The 14,688-nt window shown below is 49.4% G+C and overlaps 1 protein-coding gene across 4 annotated transcripts; it reads right to left on the bottom strand.

The window, feature by feature from the left end:
* Positions 1 to 7,343: 7,343 nt before the first annotated feature.
* Positions 7,344 to 14,283, bottom strand: FIGNL1 (fidgetin like 1). 4 transcript variants are annotated; one of them, XM_053218708.1, is made up of 3 exons: positions 14,200 to 14,262; positions 13,255 to 13,429; positions 7,344 to 11,041 (listed from the first exon to the last, which is right to left on the bottom strand). In XM_053218708.1, exon 3 carries the CDS (start codon positions 11,029 to 11,031, stop codon positions 9,001 to 9,003), a length of 2,031 nt encoding a protein of 676 aa, XP_053074683.1. In that variant the 5' UTR covers positions 11,032 to 11,041; positions 13,255 to 13,429; positions 14,200 to 14,262; the 3' UTR covers positions 7,344 to 9,000. The 4 variants fall into 4 exon arrangements, with proteins under 4 accessions (XP_053074683.1, XP_026901803.2, XP_026901802.2 ...); XM_027046002.2 differs by lacking the exon at positions 13,255 to 13,429 and having other exon boundaries at positions 14,226 to 14,283; XM_027046001.2 differs by lacking the exon at positions 13,255 to 13,429 and having other exon boundaries at positions 14,200 to 14,278.
* Positions 14,284 to 14,688: the final 405 nt, after the last annotated feature.

Here is a 14,688-nt window from a genome sequence, read left to right as displayed (position 1 = left end):
TTTCTATTTTTATATAGCTTTTCCCTCCCTTTTTTTTTGCTCCCTCAATACATAGTAAGTACTTCTAAATTACTCATAGATAAAATGCCATTTACCTTTTCCTGTGACAATGATTTCTATCGTATAATTCTCATCACATGATTGCAGGTGACGGAGTGAGCTTGGGCTGAAGCAAGATACAGTGACAAGGAAGACTGGGCATGTTTAAAGATCAGTGTCAAAACTCATAGTTACTCTGGGGTAGCAGTGTTAGGACAGCGTTGGGTCAGAAGTCAGTTTCCACAAAGCTCACTAATTCTAGAAGCTGGATTCTTAATGTTCACTCTAATGGTGTAGAAATTAAATGATTTCCTACTCCAAAAGGCTGCCTGTGTATATATCGCACAGAGTTTTAAAGGAAACTGCATAACTTAGTTACAAGCATGGGCTGATGATACAACCTTCTGGACCTGCCCCTTCCACGATGGCGGCCACTAACCACCTGTGACCGTCAAGCACTTGACTGTGGTCACTTCTATTGAGATGTGCTGTGAATGTAAAATCCTCACCGGATTTCAAAGATTCAGTATGAGAAAAAAAAAGTGAAATATCTCATAAAGAACTCTTACATCGATTACATGCTGGAAAGACAGAACTGGGTGTTAATGTCACTTGTTTCTTTCTTAGTTTTGCTTTTTAATGTTGCTACTAGGACACTTAAGATCACACAGGTGGTTCCCACAGTGCATATCTATTGGACAGCTCTGTTCTAGAATTCCTATACCTACTCAGGAGACAAAAGGCCGGAAAACTGGGACTACGACGGAGAAACCATTTCCCAAGAGCGGTCATTGACAGCAGGTTCTTTCCAGAACAGAGACCACGCTGCTCAGAGTCCATGCACTGGTTATGCTTTGCCTGGAACCCCCAAATTCCACCACGACAGCAGCCATGACTGTCCCAGGCCTGCAGAGACTAACCCCATTACAGGGTCTTCAGCTGCGTATCTCTGAGAACATGGGAGACAGACTCCCTTCTGTTTACTGAGACAGATGGTATCCTGGCAACACTGTGGCTGCCTTCCTTTGGTTTAGTGGTTAGCGAAGGTTCCAAATTCATCAAAAGGCCCAGGGATGCCACCACTGGCCGAGTTTCTGACTCTGGATTCCCTCCGGTTTTGCACAAAACACGAATCCCGTCCTCTCAGTGCTCAGGGACTTAGGAGTTTATAACAACTCACCCTAAGTGCTCCCTAAAAATCCTGACTTTTTATTTTGGTCCTCGTATTTGGACAGTAATATTCCGGTATCCTGACCATATTATCTATTTCAGAAAGAAATCTGGGCCCACTGTCTGTTTTCTCCACTGTCCCCAAAGCTTAGGGGATGAAGTTCCCCAGACGTCCTCACCCGGTGGCCTGTGTGGCTACCCCAGCCCCTGGTGCCACGTGGCAGGAGTCTGAAACCCCCCCGCTCTCCAGCCCACCACGCTTGAACCTCAAATCACTCCCCATGGGCCTGCCGTGGGGTCTGCGTGCAGCCTGGACCTTGAACCCAGATGTTGTCCGTCACCATTAAAACTTAACCAGAATACATACCTAACTCCCTCAAACAGAACAAAACGCACAATAAAAAACCAGCAGGTGTTCCATTTTTGTTTCCCCTCACCTGTTTGTTGCAATCACCTGTGACACTAGCCGTGGATAATTCTTAACATCATGCTCTTATTTTTAGGAATCCTTTTTAGCAGTTTCATTAAACCTTACAGGTCCATTTGCAAACACCATTTCGCTGGTTCCCTTGCTCACGGCTGTGAGTTACACGCAGCGTATTTCCTTTTGTTAACGTCCGCATCCGGACGACCTTTTCATTCTGCCTCACATATCCTTGAGGGTTTGTTTTCCTGTTCCCATAAAGAACGTGTGAGTGATAATTTAGGGTCTGCTGGGTCTATGACTTTTCAGTCCTACATGTAACAGCCTGGGTTTACAGCTGTGATCTTAAAATCATTTGCCCCCAGAACTTTGTGAGCCCTGACTAACCTGTTATTTCCTACAGATCATGGGGTGTCTCGGCCTCCACAGCCATGGAGACAATTCCTACCATCAGTCTCCTGTACCTCTCTGTTAAGCTGCTGGGCCATCTCTCTGGAGAGCCCTAATACCCCCAGAGATGCCTCAGCATTCCTTCCCCAACCTCAATTCTTGCTGGGTACTCAGTGGACTTTTTTTAATTTTACGTGAATTCTCAGGTATTTAGCTCAGGAAAAACCTCCTCTTATTAATGTGACTCTGGACGCCCCTCTCTCCTTTTCCTTTTCCGTAAGATTCCCCTTACGTGGAGATTAATTTCCTGGAATCTGTCTTTCATTCCACTTAACTCCCAGTTTCCTTCTCTCCGTCCTTCTGCTTGACGGTCCAAAGTAGTCCCACAAGTCGCTTTCCCACGTCACTAGGTTGGTTTCAGCCTTTTTTCAGTTTACACTTCTGTCCCTCCGCTAAGATTTTTATTTGGACAGTTAAGAGTCCTTCCTGCTTCCTGAGTCTTTATCTCACAGCTGTGGCGCCCGTGACCCAGTGGGTCCAGCAGGGGCGTGAAGGGCCACTGGTGTCTCCGTGCCATGGGTGCCTCTGATGCCTGTTTTGCTGGCAGACTCCCTCCCCGGCTGGTTTTGAGAAGCAAGGAGCCACTTGGGAAGGCCTGCATGACCAGGAGCAGGGGCCAGCCGACAGCAAGAAGCCGAGGTCGTCAGTCCTGCCTGCTGCCAGCAACCCAGGAGCCTGGAAGGAGCCCCTTCCCCGGTTGAGCCTCAGCTGAGCCCACAGCTCCTGCCGACACCTCCAGGGCAGGCCTGTGAGCACCCCCCACAGAGGCCCGGCCAGGCCTGGCCCACGGAGACGGAGATCATTCACATGGGCGGTTTTATGCCACTGTGTTTGTGGAGAGATAGTTACCCCGCTGTAGTAACTCCTGTAATGGCATAGCTGTCTGTTTTTATTTCGTGGCCACCATGTCTTCTGGGGTCAGGAGTTTTCCAGGCTGTGCTCAGTCTTGCGCACTTGCAGGCTTCCTGGGAATGAGCTGTCCTGCTTCTCTGGTTGTCTCCCCAGCTGCGGGGACTTCTGAGATGTCTGGTGAATCCCGCGTGGTTCTGGGGGGAATGAGAAAATGCCCGGCTGTTAGGAACTCTTTGTGGCTGTGATGGGGAGGCCGGCAGGTGTCAGGGACGTAAGGACAGTAAGCGTAAATACTCCAGTTAGTGACGTTCACCAGTTAAAGCCAGGAGTCGGGGCAGGGGTGGGTGGACTCAGACTGGGAGTCCGTGGGGCTGCCCTACACGGGGCTCAGGGAGGGCCTTTCTAAAGACACCGTACATGAGGCACCAACCAGGCGGACACAGGGAGCAGAGGGCGTGAAGGCCCTGGCTGCCTGTATCAGCGTTGGATGGCTGCCCTCACGCGTCACCACAAACTTAACAGTGAGAGCAACTCAAATCTATCATCTGGCCATCAGGGGCGGCGGCGGCCTGAACAAGGCTGAAATCAAGGTGTCGGCTTGCCAGGGCTCTCACCGGGGATGTCTGCGGGGGACACACCTCCAGGCTCATTCAAGGTCCTTGGCAGAATCCGGTTCCACATGGTCACAAGACCGGGCCGTCTGCTTCTGCGGGGGGCGTTCCCCCTCTCCTCCAATACCGTACTGGAGTCAGGCTCACTTCTGCCTTTGGCCTTTCAGTGCCGACTTTTGCACAAGTAGGCGGAAAAGATGAATGTGTGGCCTAGTCCGCTATTTTAAATGAAAAGCTCCCTATTGTGCCTTTTCTTATGAAGCTATTATTTTGTTCTGGGAGGAAAAAAAAAGCTGATGTAGTTTTTTTTTTTTTTTTTTCTACATGTGTTTTAAGGGCGACTGGGCAGCAGATGTTAGATACAGACATAGGGAGCAACCCTCTGACCTGGGAGAATGGGACCAGCAAGATAGCAAGGCCTGCTCTGGGGTCGCTCGGAGGAGGTCCAGGCCGTGGGTGGAGGGGAGAGCAGAGCCCACGGGTTCTGCTCTGCAGGATGCTTGCTCTGGCCAAATCTAAGGAAGCACAGACTAATTTTAGCCCAGGTCAATCTTTCAGAGCCGAACAGATCAGGACAGCTCGAAGGGCTCCTCAGGCCTGGCCCCAGTGGTCACAGGTACCTTGCAGGTTGCTGAGACGCCTGAGCGGGCCGGGACAAAACACCCGGGGTCCGGTGCCTCATTAGCCACAGCGTCCTGCCTCCGATGCCACCGAATTCCTAATTTGAAAAATATTTCCCCTTCTCTTAAATGATTCATATATTCACTAGTACATTTTGCTGACTTGACTCGTCACCAAAGCTCTCGAGAGCCTTCACGTCTTCCCAGTTTCTAAGATTTTTTTTTAAAGTTTATTTATTTGAGAGAGAGAGAGTGGGGGTGGGGCAGAGAGAGAGAGGGAGAAAGAGGAAGAGGGAGAGGGAGAATCCCAAGTTGACTTCACACTGTCAGCGCAGAGCTGGATTCAGGGCTCGATCTCATGACCCTGGGATCATGAACTCAGCCGAAACCAAGAATCGGATGCTCAACCAGCTGAGCAAGCCAGATGCACTCCCCCCCCAAGTTTCTATCATGAGCCAAATTAGTGACAGTAAACAGGTAACAGTTTGCAGAACTACATTTTTTTCAATACTTCCCATAGTACCCAACACCTGGTACTCTGTAAGCACTTGTCTAATTGATAAATATTTGGTAACTGATAACAGAAGAGCAGATCTGGGTGTGTCTTTGGGATTATCTAATAGGACATCCTTACTTTTATGACTAAGAAAGCAATTGCCTGAGAATGTATTACAAACTATTCAAGATCAGTCACTTGTCTTTTTCTAAAGCCCATTGCAAAGTTCTCTCCATTATACAAATTTTGTTAATGTTTATTTTTGAGTGGGGGGGGGGGGAGGAGTAGAGAGAGAGGGAGACACAGAATCTGGAGCAGGCTCTAGGCTCCGAGCTGTCAGCACAGAGCCCGATGCTGGGGCTCAAACCCACAAACCGCAAGATCGTGACCTGAGTGGAAGTCACTTAACTGCCTGAGCCACCCAGGTGCCCCAAAACTCTCTCCATTATAAACTGCATGTTGGAAAATAATAAGTTTTATTTAAGGACAGGCAGCTGGGTAGACTTTAAACAACTATTCCACTGGCTTGCTCACCACCAACTCCAGATTTGAGGTCAAAAGCCAGGAATCCATGAAAAAAGTTAAAAGTGTCATTAAGATAGAGAGGCAAACCAAGAAACAAACGCTTAAACTCTAGAAAGCACACTGATGGTTACTAGACAGGAAGTCGGGGGGGAGGGATAGGTGATGGAGATTAAGGACAGCACTTGCTGGGGCGCCTGGGGGTGCTCAGCCAGTTGAGCATCGGACTTCGGCTCAGGTCATGAACTTGTGGTTCGAGAGTTTGAGCCCCGCGTCGGGCTCTGTGCTGACAGCTCGAAGCCTGGAGCCTGCTTCGGGTTCTGTGTCTCCCTCTCTTGCCCCTCCCCTGTTTATGCTCTGTTTCTCTCTCAAAAATAAAATAAGCATTAACAAAAAAATAAGCATCTCTCAAAAAAAAAAAAAAAAATAATGCACTTGCTGTGACGAGCACCGGGTGATGTACCTAAGAGTTGAATCACTGTACTGTACATCTGAAACTAATATACATTTTAACTAACCGAAATTTTAAAATTTAAACCAAAGCCTCAAAAAAAAAAAAAAAAGTATCCTTATCTGACCTGCCCTCTTGCCATAGACCTGGACAGAATCCTATCTTCCAATCAGCTCTCTGGAGGTGGGTTTTAATTAAAAACACTGGGGAGTAATTCTGGAGGCCAAGAAATAGGACTTAAAGATGAGTAAGTGGAAAATCATAATCTGAGATCTAGGTAAAAGTTCTGAAGTCTCAAAAGAGTAACAAAACTAAGAGACACTTATTTAATTAGATTTACTCTGTAAGTTTAGACGACACAGTATGTACGATGAAACACAAGTATCACAAACATGAAGCAGAACGTGCTAGAAAAGACAGGCATGCAAAACAGCCGAGAAGAAAATGCCCCCTGCAGGTCAACATGGGCGGAGTCCGGGCAGACAGAAGGATGCACCACATCCACGCTGTTGAGCAACCACGATCCAGGTCTTTCCCACCTGTATTGGACCATTTGACCCTCACTCTCCAACAGGGTAGGTGTAGACACCCTCACGTTAGAAGGGAGCCTGAACAATTAGGTGGCCCAGAGTCAGACTCCAGCAGCAGGCCCACGCGGCTCCAAAGCCCAGGCCCTTTCCCCGGACTCCAACGTCATCAAGGGTCAGGGTGGAGGCCAACTGGACAAAAGTCTAGAATTGAGAAAACGAATTCGAATTTCAAAATGAGAGAAGACCACAGATTGGAACAGAATTTCCTGAAGAACACACAACAAAAGAAATTGTATGTGCAACCCCAACATGTTAAAAGGACTGATATTTAAAAATTCCCATTAATCACTGTATTCCTACCAACTCGTTTAGACACGAATGCACAAACGAGTTACATGCACTGGTAAAACCGTGCGTGTATTTCCATGAAGGAAACGTATCTTCCAAAGACGTGAAAACCTGGGTGAGTGTCCACTTCTCTAATGAAACAATATGGCTAAAGACACTGCAGCAGAAACAAAACCCTCAGGAGGGAAGAATTCAGCCGAAGATTTTCATATCTAATCATAACGTGGAGATACAAAGACATCTGTAAGTTTCTGGAAATTTCCTACCCGAAGGCATACTCCGAATCCCAGAAGGCGGGAGAGGAAGAATACTTCCATGAGGCAAAAGCCTGAAACGACCACGCAGGGATTCCCCAGCTCAAACTTTCTCTCCAGCTTCAGAACCTCCTGCCTCCTTCCCCTCAGGATTAGATTCTCACTTGAACAGAGCAGAGCTTAACTCTGGAGAGAGAGACGTGGGCTCCGCCTGAGTCGAGACGAGCTGAGCCACCCAGAGATTTTTGTCTTGGACATAATCCCAGCTCAGTTCCACAAAGAGAAGGGGCCCGTGGCTGGTGACCAAGGCTGCTGAAGGTGGGGGCTGGCAGGAGTGGCTGTTAAGAAAAAAACGACTGTCAACATTACGACCAAGCTATAGAGCTCAGTAAGACACAAACACCTCCTGGGCGACTGCGGATGACCTAGTCAGCTGTGGCAAGAGTAAAACCCAAAGGGGAGGGTTGATCTGGGAGAGGATTCAGGGAAGAACCCACAGAAATTCCTGGACATCAACACCTAGGAATCCCAGGTTACTTGTAGTGCTGTTTACGCAGAAATGAAACAAGACAGAGACGTGCTTTACATTTTAATAATGTGACATGCTTTACACTTAAAAATATTTACCTGAAACCAGAGACGAGCAGTTTAACATCCAAATTCTAATAAAAGGTAATGGCATGTTTCAAAGGGAAAAACTCACAGATGGAAAAACAAAGCTTTCAAGGGGGTACAGAAATAGAAGGCGAGCCAAGAACAAAAATGAAAACAACGGTCTAAAGTCACCTGTCAAATTCCGTCTTCAACTGCATCGTCAAGAGAAAACATTACAACTTGAATGTCACCTACGTAAGACCAAGGCTCTTTGCCTACTGTTCACCGCTCTGCTCTCAGCGCCCAGAACACCGGCTGGCATCCAGCACCGTTAGAACGGACGGATGTGAGCGGAACACTAACAAAAACTGCGGGGACCCAATGTCCACACGGGACAGGTAAGGAGGCACGGTGGCTTCCTGTGGAGAGGAATCCCACATGTGCATGACTTTTCTAGGGGACAATTCAGGACACGTGCCAACAGCCTTAAAAACGTGCAAGAATTTAATGCAAGAATTTTACTCAGGAGAGGCGTATTTGTTTTTAAAAAAGATCCCTAAGGCATTCAACGTGTTTTGGTGTACAATGAACAAAGGGGAAACCGGCTCGTGTCCTGCCCTGAGCGTCCCCGAGCAGAGGACTGGATAAATTACAGTCCATCCAGCATGGGATCCTGAGGGAGGATGTTGTAAACAGAGCACGTTCACACGGGAAGCGACGGTGACAGAGAGGCAGGCTACGGAGGCGACCGTACAGCCCCACCCTGCAGAAGATGTCTGCAAGAACGGCGTGCTCCCCAAAGTGCTGGCTGGGATGACCGCAATCTTCCTCCTCTTCGTCTTATTCAGCTCTCTGCCCTGGTATTTCAACGATGAATGTCTACTACTTACAAAAGGGTCCCACATAGAAACCTGCAGACGTTCACTTCTGAGAGACCGATGCTACAGGCTGTGAAGTACTACCAAATAAAATATTAATCTTAAACACATTCTACCCCCCTGGGAAAATGCACCTTCTTCATCCTTCAAGTCTGCGGACACGTCTCTGATACCAGATTATACCTGGCTACCGCTGAATGCGTCTCCCGCAGGCAGCCCTGGTAACAGGAGGCAACTGTTACGCAGTGACGAAGAACAAAAAACTGGCACTCTCATTCGGCTGTTTGGGGAGACCTTAAATCCACTGCACACCAAGCGAAGCGGCTTCAAATGTAAACCACCACACTGGCCAACGCGCGAGTCACGTGGTCGGCGGAAGGAACCTTCTTCAGCGGGAGACACGCACCCATCAGATGCCTCCTCACATACAAATGAGAACCTAGTTTCGGTGTGAGCTCACTAGTCATCATACTGTCCACCTTGAAAACAAAGACCCGCTTTGAACAAAAGAAACACGTTCATTCATATTTGGTACAAATAGGCTCGCACATCAGGCAGTAACTGGAGGGAAACCCAAGCTTCTATTAACAGGGGCTAAACCGATCAACTGTAAAACTGCAACTATTACTACTCTATTTTTTTTGAGATGTAGAATTCAAAATACACACTGAGAGTACGATGAATAACCCCCCAGTTTCCCAAGCTACAAAGTGGAAAGGGCACGTTACCAACGTGCCCTCTTCAAACTTCAAGTGTCCCGTCTACCGCCCACAACCAAAGGTTCTGTTCCAGTTTTCGTAAAGCTCTAAATCTTTAGGAGACACGCTGGGCCGCACGGTTCTGAAAGCATTTTCAAAATCGATAAAAGCTATTGGTCGGACTTGATCTGGTGTCACGGTGGCGATGTCAGCAGCTTGTAAACTGCGGATGGGCCCAAGCGACGCTTCCCTGCACAGCTGTGTCACGTCAGCCCCCGAGAAGCCATCGGACTGCCGGACCACCAGGCTGACCTCCTCCTCGCTCAGGCAACACCGCTCCCTGGACATCAGCTTCGTCACCATCTGTCTCCTAGCTGAAGCTTCTGGCAGAGGGATATAAAGCCTTTTCACCAACCTTCTCCGGGCGGCCTCGTCAATTTCTTGGGGCCGGTTGGTCGCCCCCACCACCAGAATACGGTCTTCGGAACAGGTGGCTGCTCCATCTAGCTGAACCAGAAACTCCGTTTTTATCCGTCTAGAAGACTCGTGTTCACCATCTGCTCGCTGAGACAACAGGGAATCGATTTCATCAATAAATATCACAGCTGGCTGCTGGCACCTTGCGACGGCAAACAACGCCCGGACCATTTTCTCCCCCTCTCCCACCCATTTAGAAGTCAAGGAGGAAGCGGAGATACTAAAGAACGTTGCCCCCGACTGGCTAGCAATGCACTTGCCGATCAGAGTTTTGCCAGTCCCCGGAGGCCCGAAGAGCAGAATTCCTTTAGGGGGTCCTCGTAAACCAGTAAAGATGTCCGGTCTCATCATGGGCCACACAACTATCTCCTTTATTGTGGCTTTGGCAAATTCTATTCCTGCGATATCGTCCCAATTTACCGGCGGCCCGTGATCCATTATCTCGTTCATAATAAGTTCGATCATCTTTGGCTCCAGGTTCTTCAGACGCTCGTCAGCTATGTGTGCTGGTTCTGCCGGGCCTGTGCCCGAAGGCTTACACTGTATTCCCCCAAGCTGCTCTCCCCCGTCCTGCTTAGGTACGGGAGGAACGAACTTCCCAAATATGCCTCGGGACCTACTGGCTCCCAGAGACTTCTTTACACCACCATACGATGACCCTGATACACGCTGGGGCTGGGGGTTCTTTTTCTGCTGATCTATCCATAATTGTTCTTTTGCAGTTTTAAAAGCAGGCAGGCTACTCTCTTCTCTCTGGCCGTTATCTTCTGTTTTACTAAAAGCCTTATTCACTATTGGGGTGGAAAGTGCATCGATGATGCCAGAACCATAAAAAGCTTTCTGCGCCCATGGATTTTCACAGCCAGAGGGCAAACAAGACTGATTAGGTAAGGACTTGTTCAGTCCTATGTTGGCTGTGGGAGAGCTGTTATTTTCCTTTTTGACACTTCCGAACAGTGGTATGGCATGGAATTTTGCGGTAGCAAATTCACCGGAAGGTGTTAAGGACGTAGGACACGTCTTACTGGTGTTAGTCAGTGCAGGTGGCCGGGCATTCAGAGGGCACATCGAAGGAGTGCCCTCTGGGATGTCTTGGGTCCCGTTCGTATTATGAGCCAAGTCAGTTAATGGCCCCCTGTCCCCAGAACCACCACAAACACTAAACTTAGGAGGATCGAGGACAGCGGCCTCTTTATGGATTAATACCGACACGTCGGCAGGTGCCAACAGAGACTCTCTGGCTTTCTGGCCGGCTTGCATCATCTCCTGTACGTTACTCATTTTGAAAACATTATTTATTGACAATCCAGACTGCCACCTGTCACTGTCAGTTTGCTGAGATCTTGCTAACGTTAAAATGCTTTCCGCGTAGTTATTCAAGCCGGTCTCGACATTGTCAGAATCAATAACTGCAGAGTATTTCTCTGCATATTTTTTGAACAGCACGGCAGCACCGAGCTGGGAGATCTCCGCGTTTGCCCACGCGTACTGAATGCGTAGTATCTGTGCCCGGTATGCGTCCGCCTTCTGTCCTGATGTACATATGCCAGATGTAATGGCAAAGTAATTCTTCTGCCATTCACTCAGGTGCACAGACCTGGAGCTGGGGGCCTGCATGCTGGAGGTTCTGTAACAACCGAAAAAATGAAACGGAATCAGTACCAAGAAGGAAGCAAGGACGCACTCAATACTGTAGGCATACTTTTTAAATCTCTGCTCATCTCGGAAAGTATACTGGACTTCTCATTTATGAGGACAGGCCATTTGTAAGAGAAATAGCTAGTGAATCAGGGATGTCAAGCATTCAAGATTAAGAGCTGACTCAATAATGCTTTGTTATGGGTGAGATGGTTTTAGTCATATAATTTTCCCTGCACACAGGGAAAACATTCATGACGTTTTGATGGAAAATGGTTTAAAATTCATCAGTAGAGGAAAGGCAACACGTTAGAGCCATGGAACCACAGACGAACAAATCAGGACAAACCAGGCAGAGGTTTTCAGTTCCGTCCTTAGGAAAAAGCAGATGATCTGAGCCAAGCCTCTATCACTGAGCCCTCGGCTTCGTGAGAGAAATCATAAGAATCAAGTCAAATAATGAAGATGAAAATATGGTGAAAACTACCATTCTCATGCCTATGACACAAATATAGAAGCTGAGGCTAAGGTCGAGACCTCACCGGAGATCACAGAGCGAGCCTGCAACAGGCCGGAATTCACCCTCGGGCATGCTCACGCAGGGAGTGGGCGCCACGCACAGGCCCCGCCAGCTGCTGCCCCCAAAGGTCACAGCAGCACGGATCATAATCAGCAGCAGCCATCCTACACTAACTGTCCTTAGGGACTTACTCAAGAATGAGCACGGAAAACAGGATGCCCAATTGTGTCTCACAATTTTCCAAGTTCACGTCAAGTGCTAAAAGTGAAACTGTCTGGGCGCCTGGATGGCTTAGTCCGTTAGGCATCCAACTCTCAGTTTCAGCTCAGGTCATGATCTCACCGTTTGTGAGTTTGAGCCCCATGTCAGGCTCTGTGCTAACTCACAGACCCTTCTCGGGATTCTCTCTCTCCCTCTCCCTGTGCCCCTTCCCTGCTCTCTCTCTCTCTCTCTCTCTGAAAATAAATCAAAACATTAAGACAAATTTTTAAAAAGTGGAACTGTCATTATGAGAACAAGTCTGCTAACATACAAACACTCTATGTCTAAACAGTCTGCCAGTAAAGTGCTTTTATTTTAGGTTTCTTCTCTCAAGTTATTTTTATAAGCCTCCTTACATTAAGTCAAAATTATTTTACCAGAATTACAGATGATTGTAATCATGTTTTGCTAGATGTGTAGAATTTACCTCTCGATCTGTAAGAAAACTCCTGAGTTTCCGAGGAATACTGCAATAAAGGAGTGTTGTAAAAACTAAGAACTCCTGTATTTTTAAAGTCTACCTCCCAGGGCGCCTGGGTGGCTCTGTTGGTTGAGTGTCTGACTTAGACTCAGGTCATGATGTCATGGTTCGTGGGTTTGAGCCCTGCATCAGGCCCTGTGCTGACAGCTCAGAGCCTAGAGACTGCTTCAGATTCTGTGTCTCCCTTTCTCTCTCTCTCTCTCTCTCTCTCTGCCCCTCCCCTGCTCACACTCTGTCTCTTGCTCAAGAATAAATAAACATTAAAAAAAAATCTACCTCCCAAACTGCCATAAATATAGCTTAATAATAATCTGTGGGTCCCTTTATTGTATAAGCCGTGTTTAATACAGCTGTGTATCTCCCATAATACCCTACAAAGAACCTGTCACATCATAGGTAAGTGTTCATAAATCTTTGTTCAGAAAAAAAAAATAAAAAGCCTTAAGATCCAGTGAGATTCTAATTTGCTTCAAGCAATAAAGCTAAATAAATGAGTCAAAAGTAGAACTGACTTCTGACAAGCTGCCACCCGTCTTCCCACTATACCATTTTAGCTTAGCCTCTTTGATCCAATACTGGAAGTGAGAACCTGAGAGGGAACTTGGAAAACACTGATCACCAACCTTCTCCTCAGGAGGAACACCCGCTTCCTCTCCATGGCTTCATCCCCCTATTAGCATCTGCAATCCTGGGATTCCTCCAACAGCTCAGAGCTCCAGTCTCCCTGTTCCCAGGATACCTTCCTTTCCTTTCCACCTTCACCACTGTCTTCGAAATTCACCTTCCTGGTCTCCTTCCTGTCAACTCAACTATTTACCCAACAAATATGAACATGAATACCCAAACACCTGTTTCGCCAGCACTGATCAATGACACAAACATCGACCACAGTTACCATTTCTGTCACTTTGTTATGGCATTTCTTCTACCTAAAACTTACGGTGAGGGGCGCCTGGGTGACTCAGGTGCGTAAGCCTCTGACTTCAGCTCAGGTCATGATCTCAGGGCTGGTGAGTTCGAGCCCTGGGTTGGCTTCTGTGCTGACAGTTCGGAGCCTGGAGCCTGGTCTCCCTCTCTCCCTGACCGTGCCCCGCTTGTGCGCCCGAACACTCTCTCTAAAATATAAACGTTAAAAAAAAAATTAAAACTTATGGCTAATTAACACTTACATATGAGCTGCATTTCAATCTTTTATTTTTATTTTGATCATTTTCTGCTTATTGTAAGAATGTGATATTTGTCTAACTAAATAGTTGGGTTTCTGGGTATCCACTGGAATAAAAACTACTGAAATCCCCACGCAGCTCCCACCGCGTTGCGGACGCTGGGCCCGCCCCAGAAGCAGAAAGGCACAGGGTATGAAGTCTGGCTCCACTGCCCACCAGCCACGACCTTGACCATGAGCAGCCAACGCGACTTAGCTAACACGGGCTTTAAATCCTGCAAAGCACTCAGAACGGTTCTCAGCACTTAGAACAGACTCGACCAAATGCTCCGCGTCCTCAGCCCTCGCAATACGCCCTCCAAGGGGGCGGGCGCACTGGCCGGGGACGCCGGAGCGCAGGGTCCCTTGGCCGCAGCCCCACCACAGCCTCCCCCACCCCGAGGGCCGGGCCGCGGACCACCCCCTGCAAGAGCAGCCCGTCCCCGGCCCGGGAGGTGCGGAACCCCGCTGCCCCCGCGCCGGCCGGACGCCCCTCCCCTAGGAGACCTTCACCTAAACCGGCGGGCGCCGCGGCCACGCCCCCTGCGGGACACACTCCGGGGCTCCGGCCTTCCCCCAGCCCGGCCGCCCGGTCCCCCGCGCTGCCTCTGCCCCCGGGCCCTGCGGACCCTGCCCCCCGAGCCCTCCGCGACCCCTGCCCGGGCCTCGGACCCGGCCTACCCGCGCTTCCCCGCCTCCCAGCCGACCTGTGGCCTCCGAAAAGCGCGCGGCCCGATGTGCGCCTGCGCACTGCTTACGTGCTCGGGCCCGCGCCGTGCGTGAGTGCGTGTACGTGACGGGGGCGCGCGGGGAGCAGTAGTTGGAGACGGAGAGGGGGGGGACGGCGGGGGCGTGCGGTGTTCGGGCAGGGGCTCCGGGTGGCGCGGAGGGGTGCGCGCGGGGAAAAGGTCGGAGGGGCGCTACCGGCGCAGGGGGCTGGCCAGGAGGGCGCCGCGAGAGCGCGCGGGAGTGCTGGCGAGGGTGGGGGCGTGCGCGAGGGGCATGGCGGGTTGCAGGGTGGGGGGTGCTGGGGATGGCGGGCCTGGAGGGAGGCCTCTGGCTGGGGAGGCGGGGGCGCGGGGCGGCGGGGGCTGCATGCGGAAGTTCTCCACGACGGGTTCGGAGAGAGGGATGAGCATGGTTTTGTTGCACCTGCGCCTCCTATTCAGA

Source organism: Acinonyx jubatus, chromosome A2 (assembly GCF_027475565.1).
Source record: "Acinonyx jubatus isolate Ajub_Pintada_27869175 chromosome A2, VMU_Ajub_asm_v1.0, whole genome shotgun sequence".
In the NCBI taxonomy this organism is placed as follows: Eukaryota; Metazoa; Chordata; class Mammalia; order Carnivora; family Felidae; genus Acinonyx; species Acinonyx jubatus.
Note: the sequence above shows the minus strand (reverse complement) of the source record. Positions and strands in the feature narration are given on the sequence as shown.

Coding starts and splice junctions, on each gene's coding strand:
- FIGNL1 (XM_027046000.2), bottom strand. CDS start 12,972: ATGGAGAGGAAGCGGGTGTTCCTCCTGAGGAGAAG. Junction 11,042..12,937: donor GTGTTCCTCCTGAGGAGAAG/GTTGGTGATCAG, acceptor CGGTTGTTACAG/AACCTCCAGCATGCAGGCCC.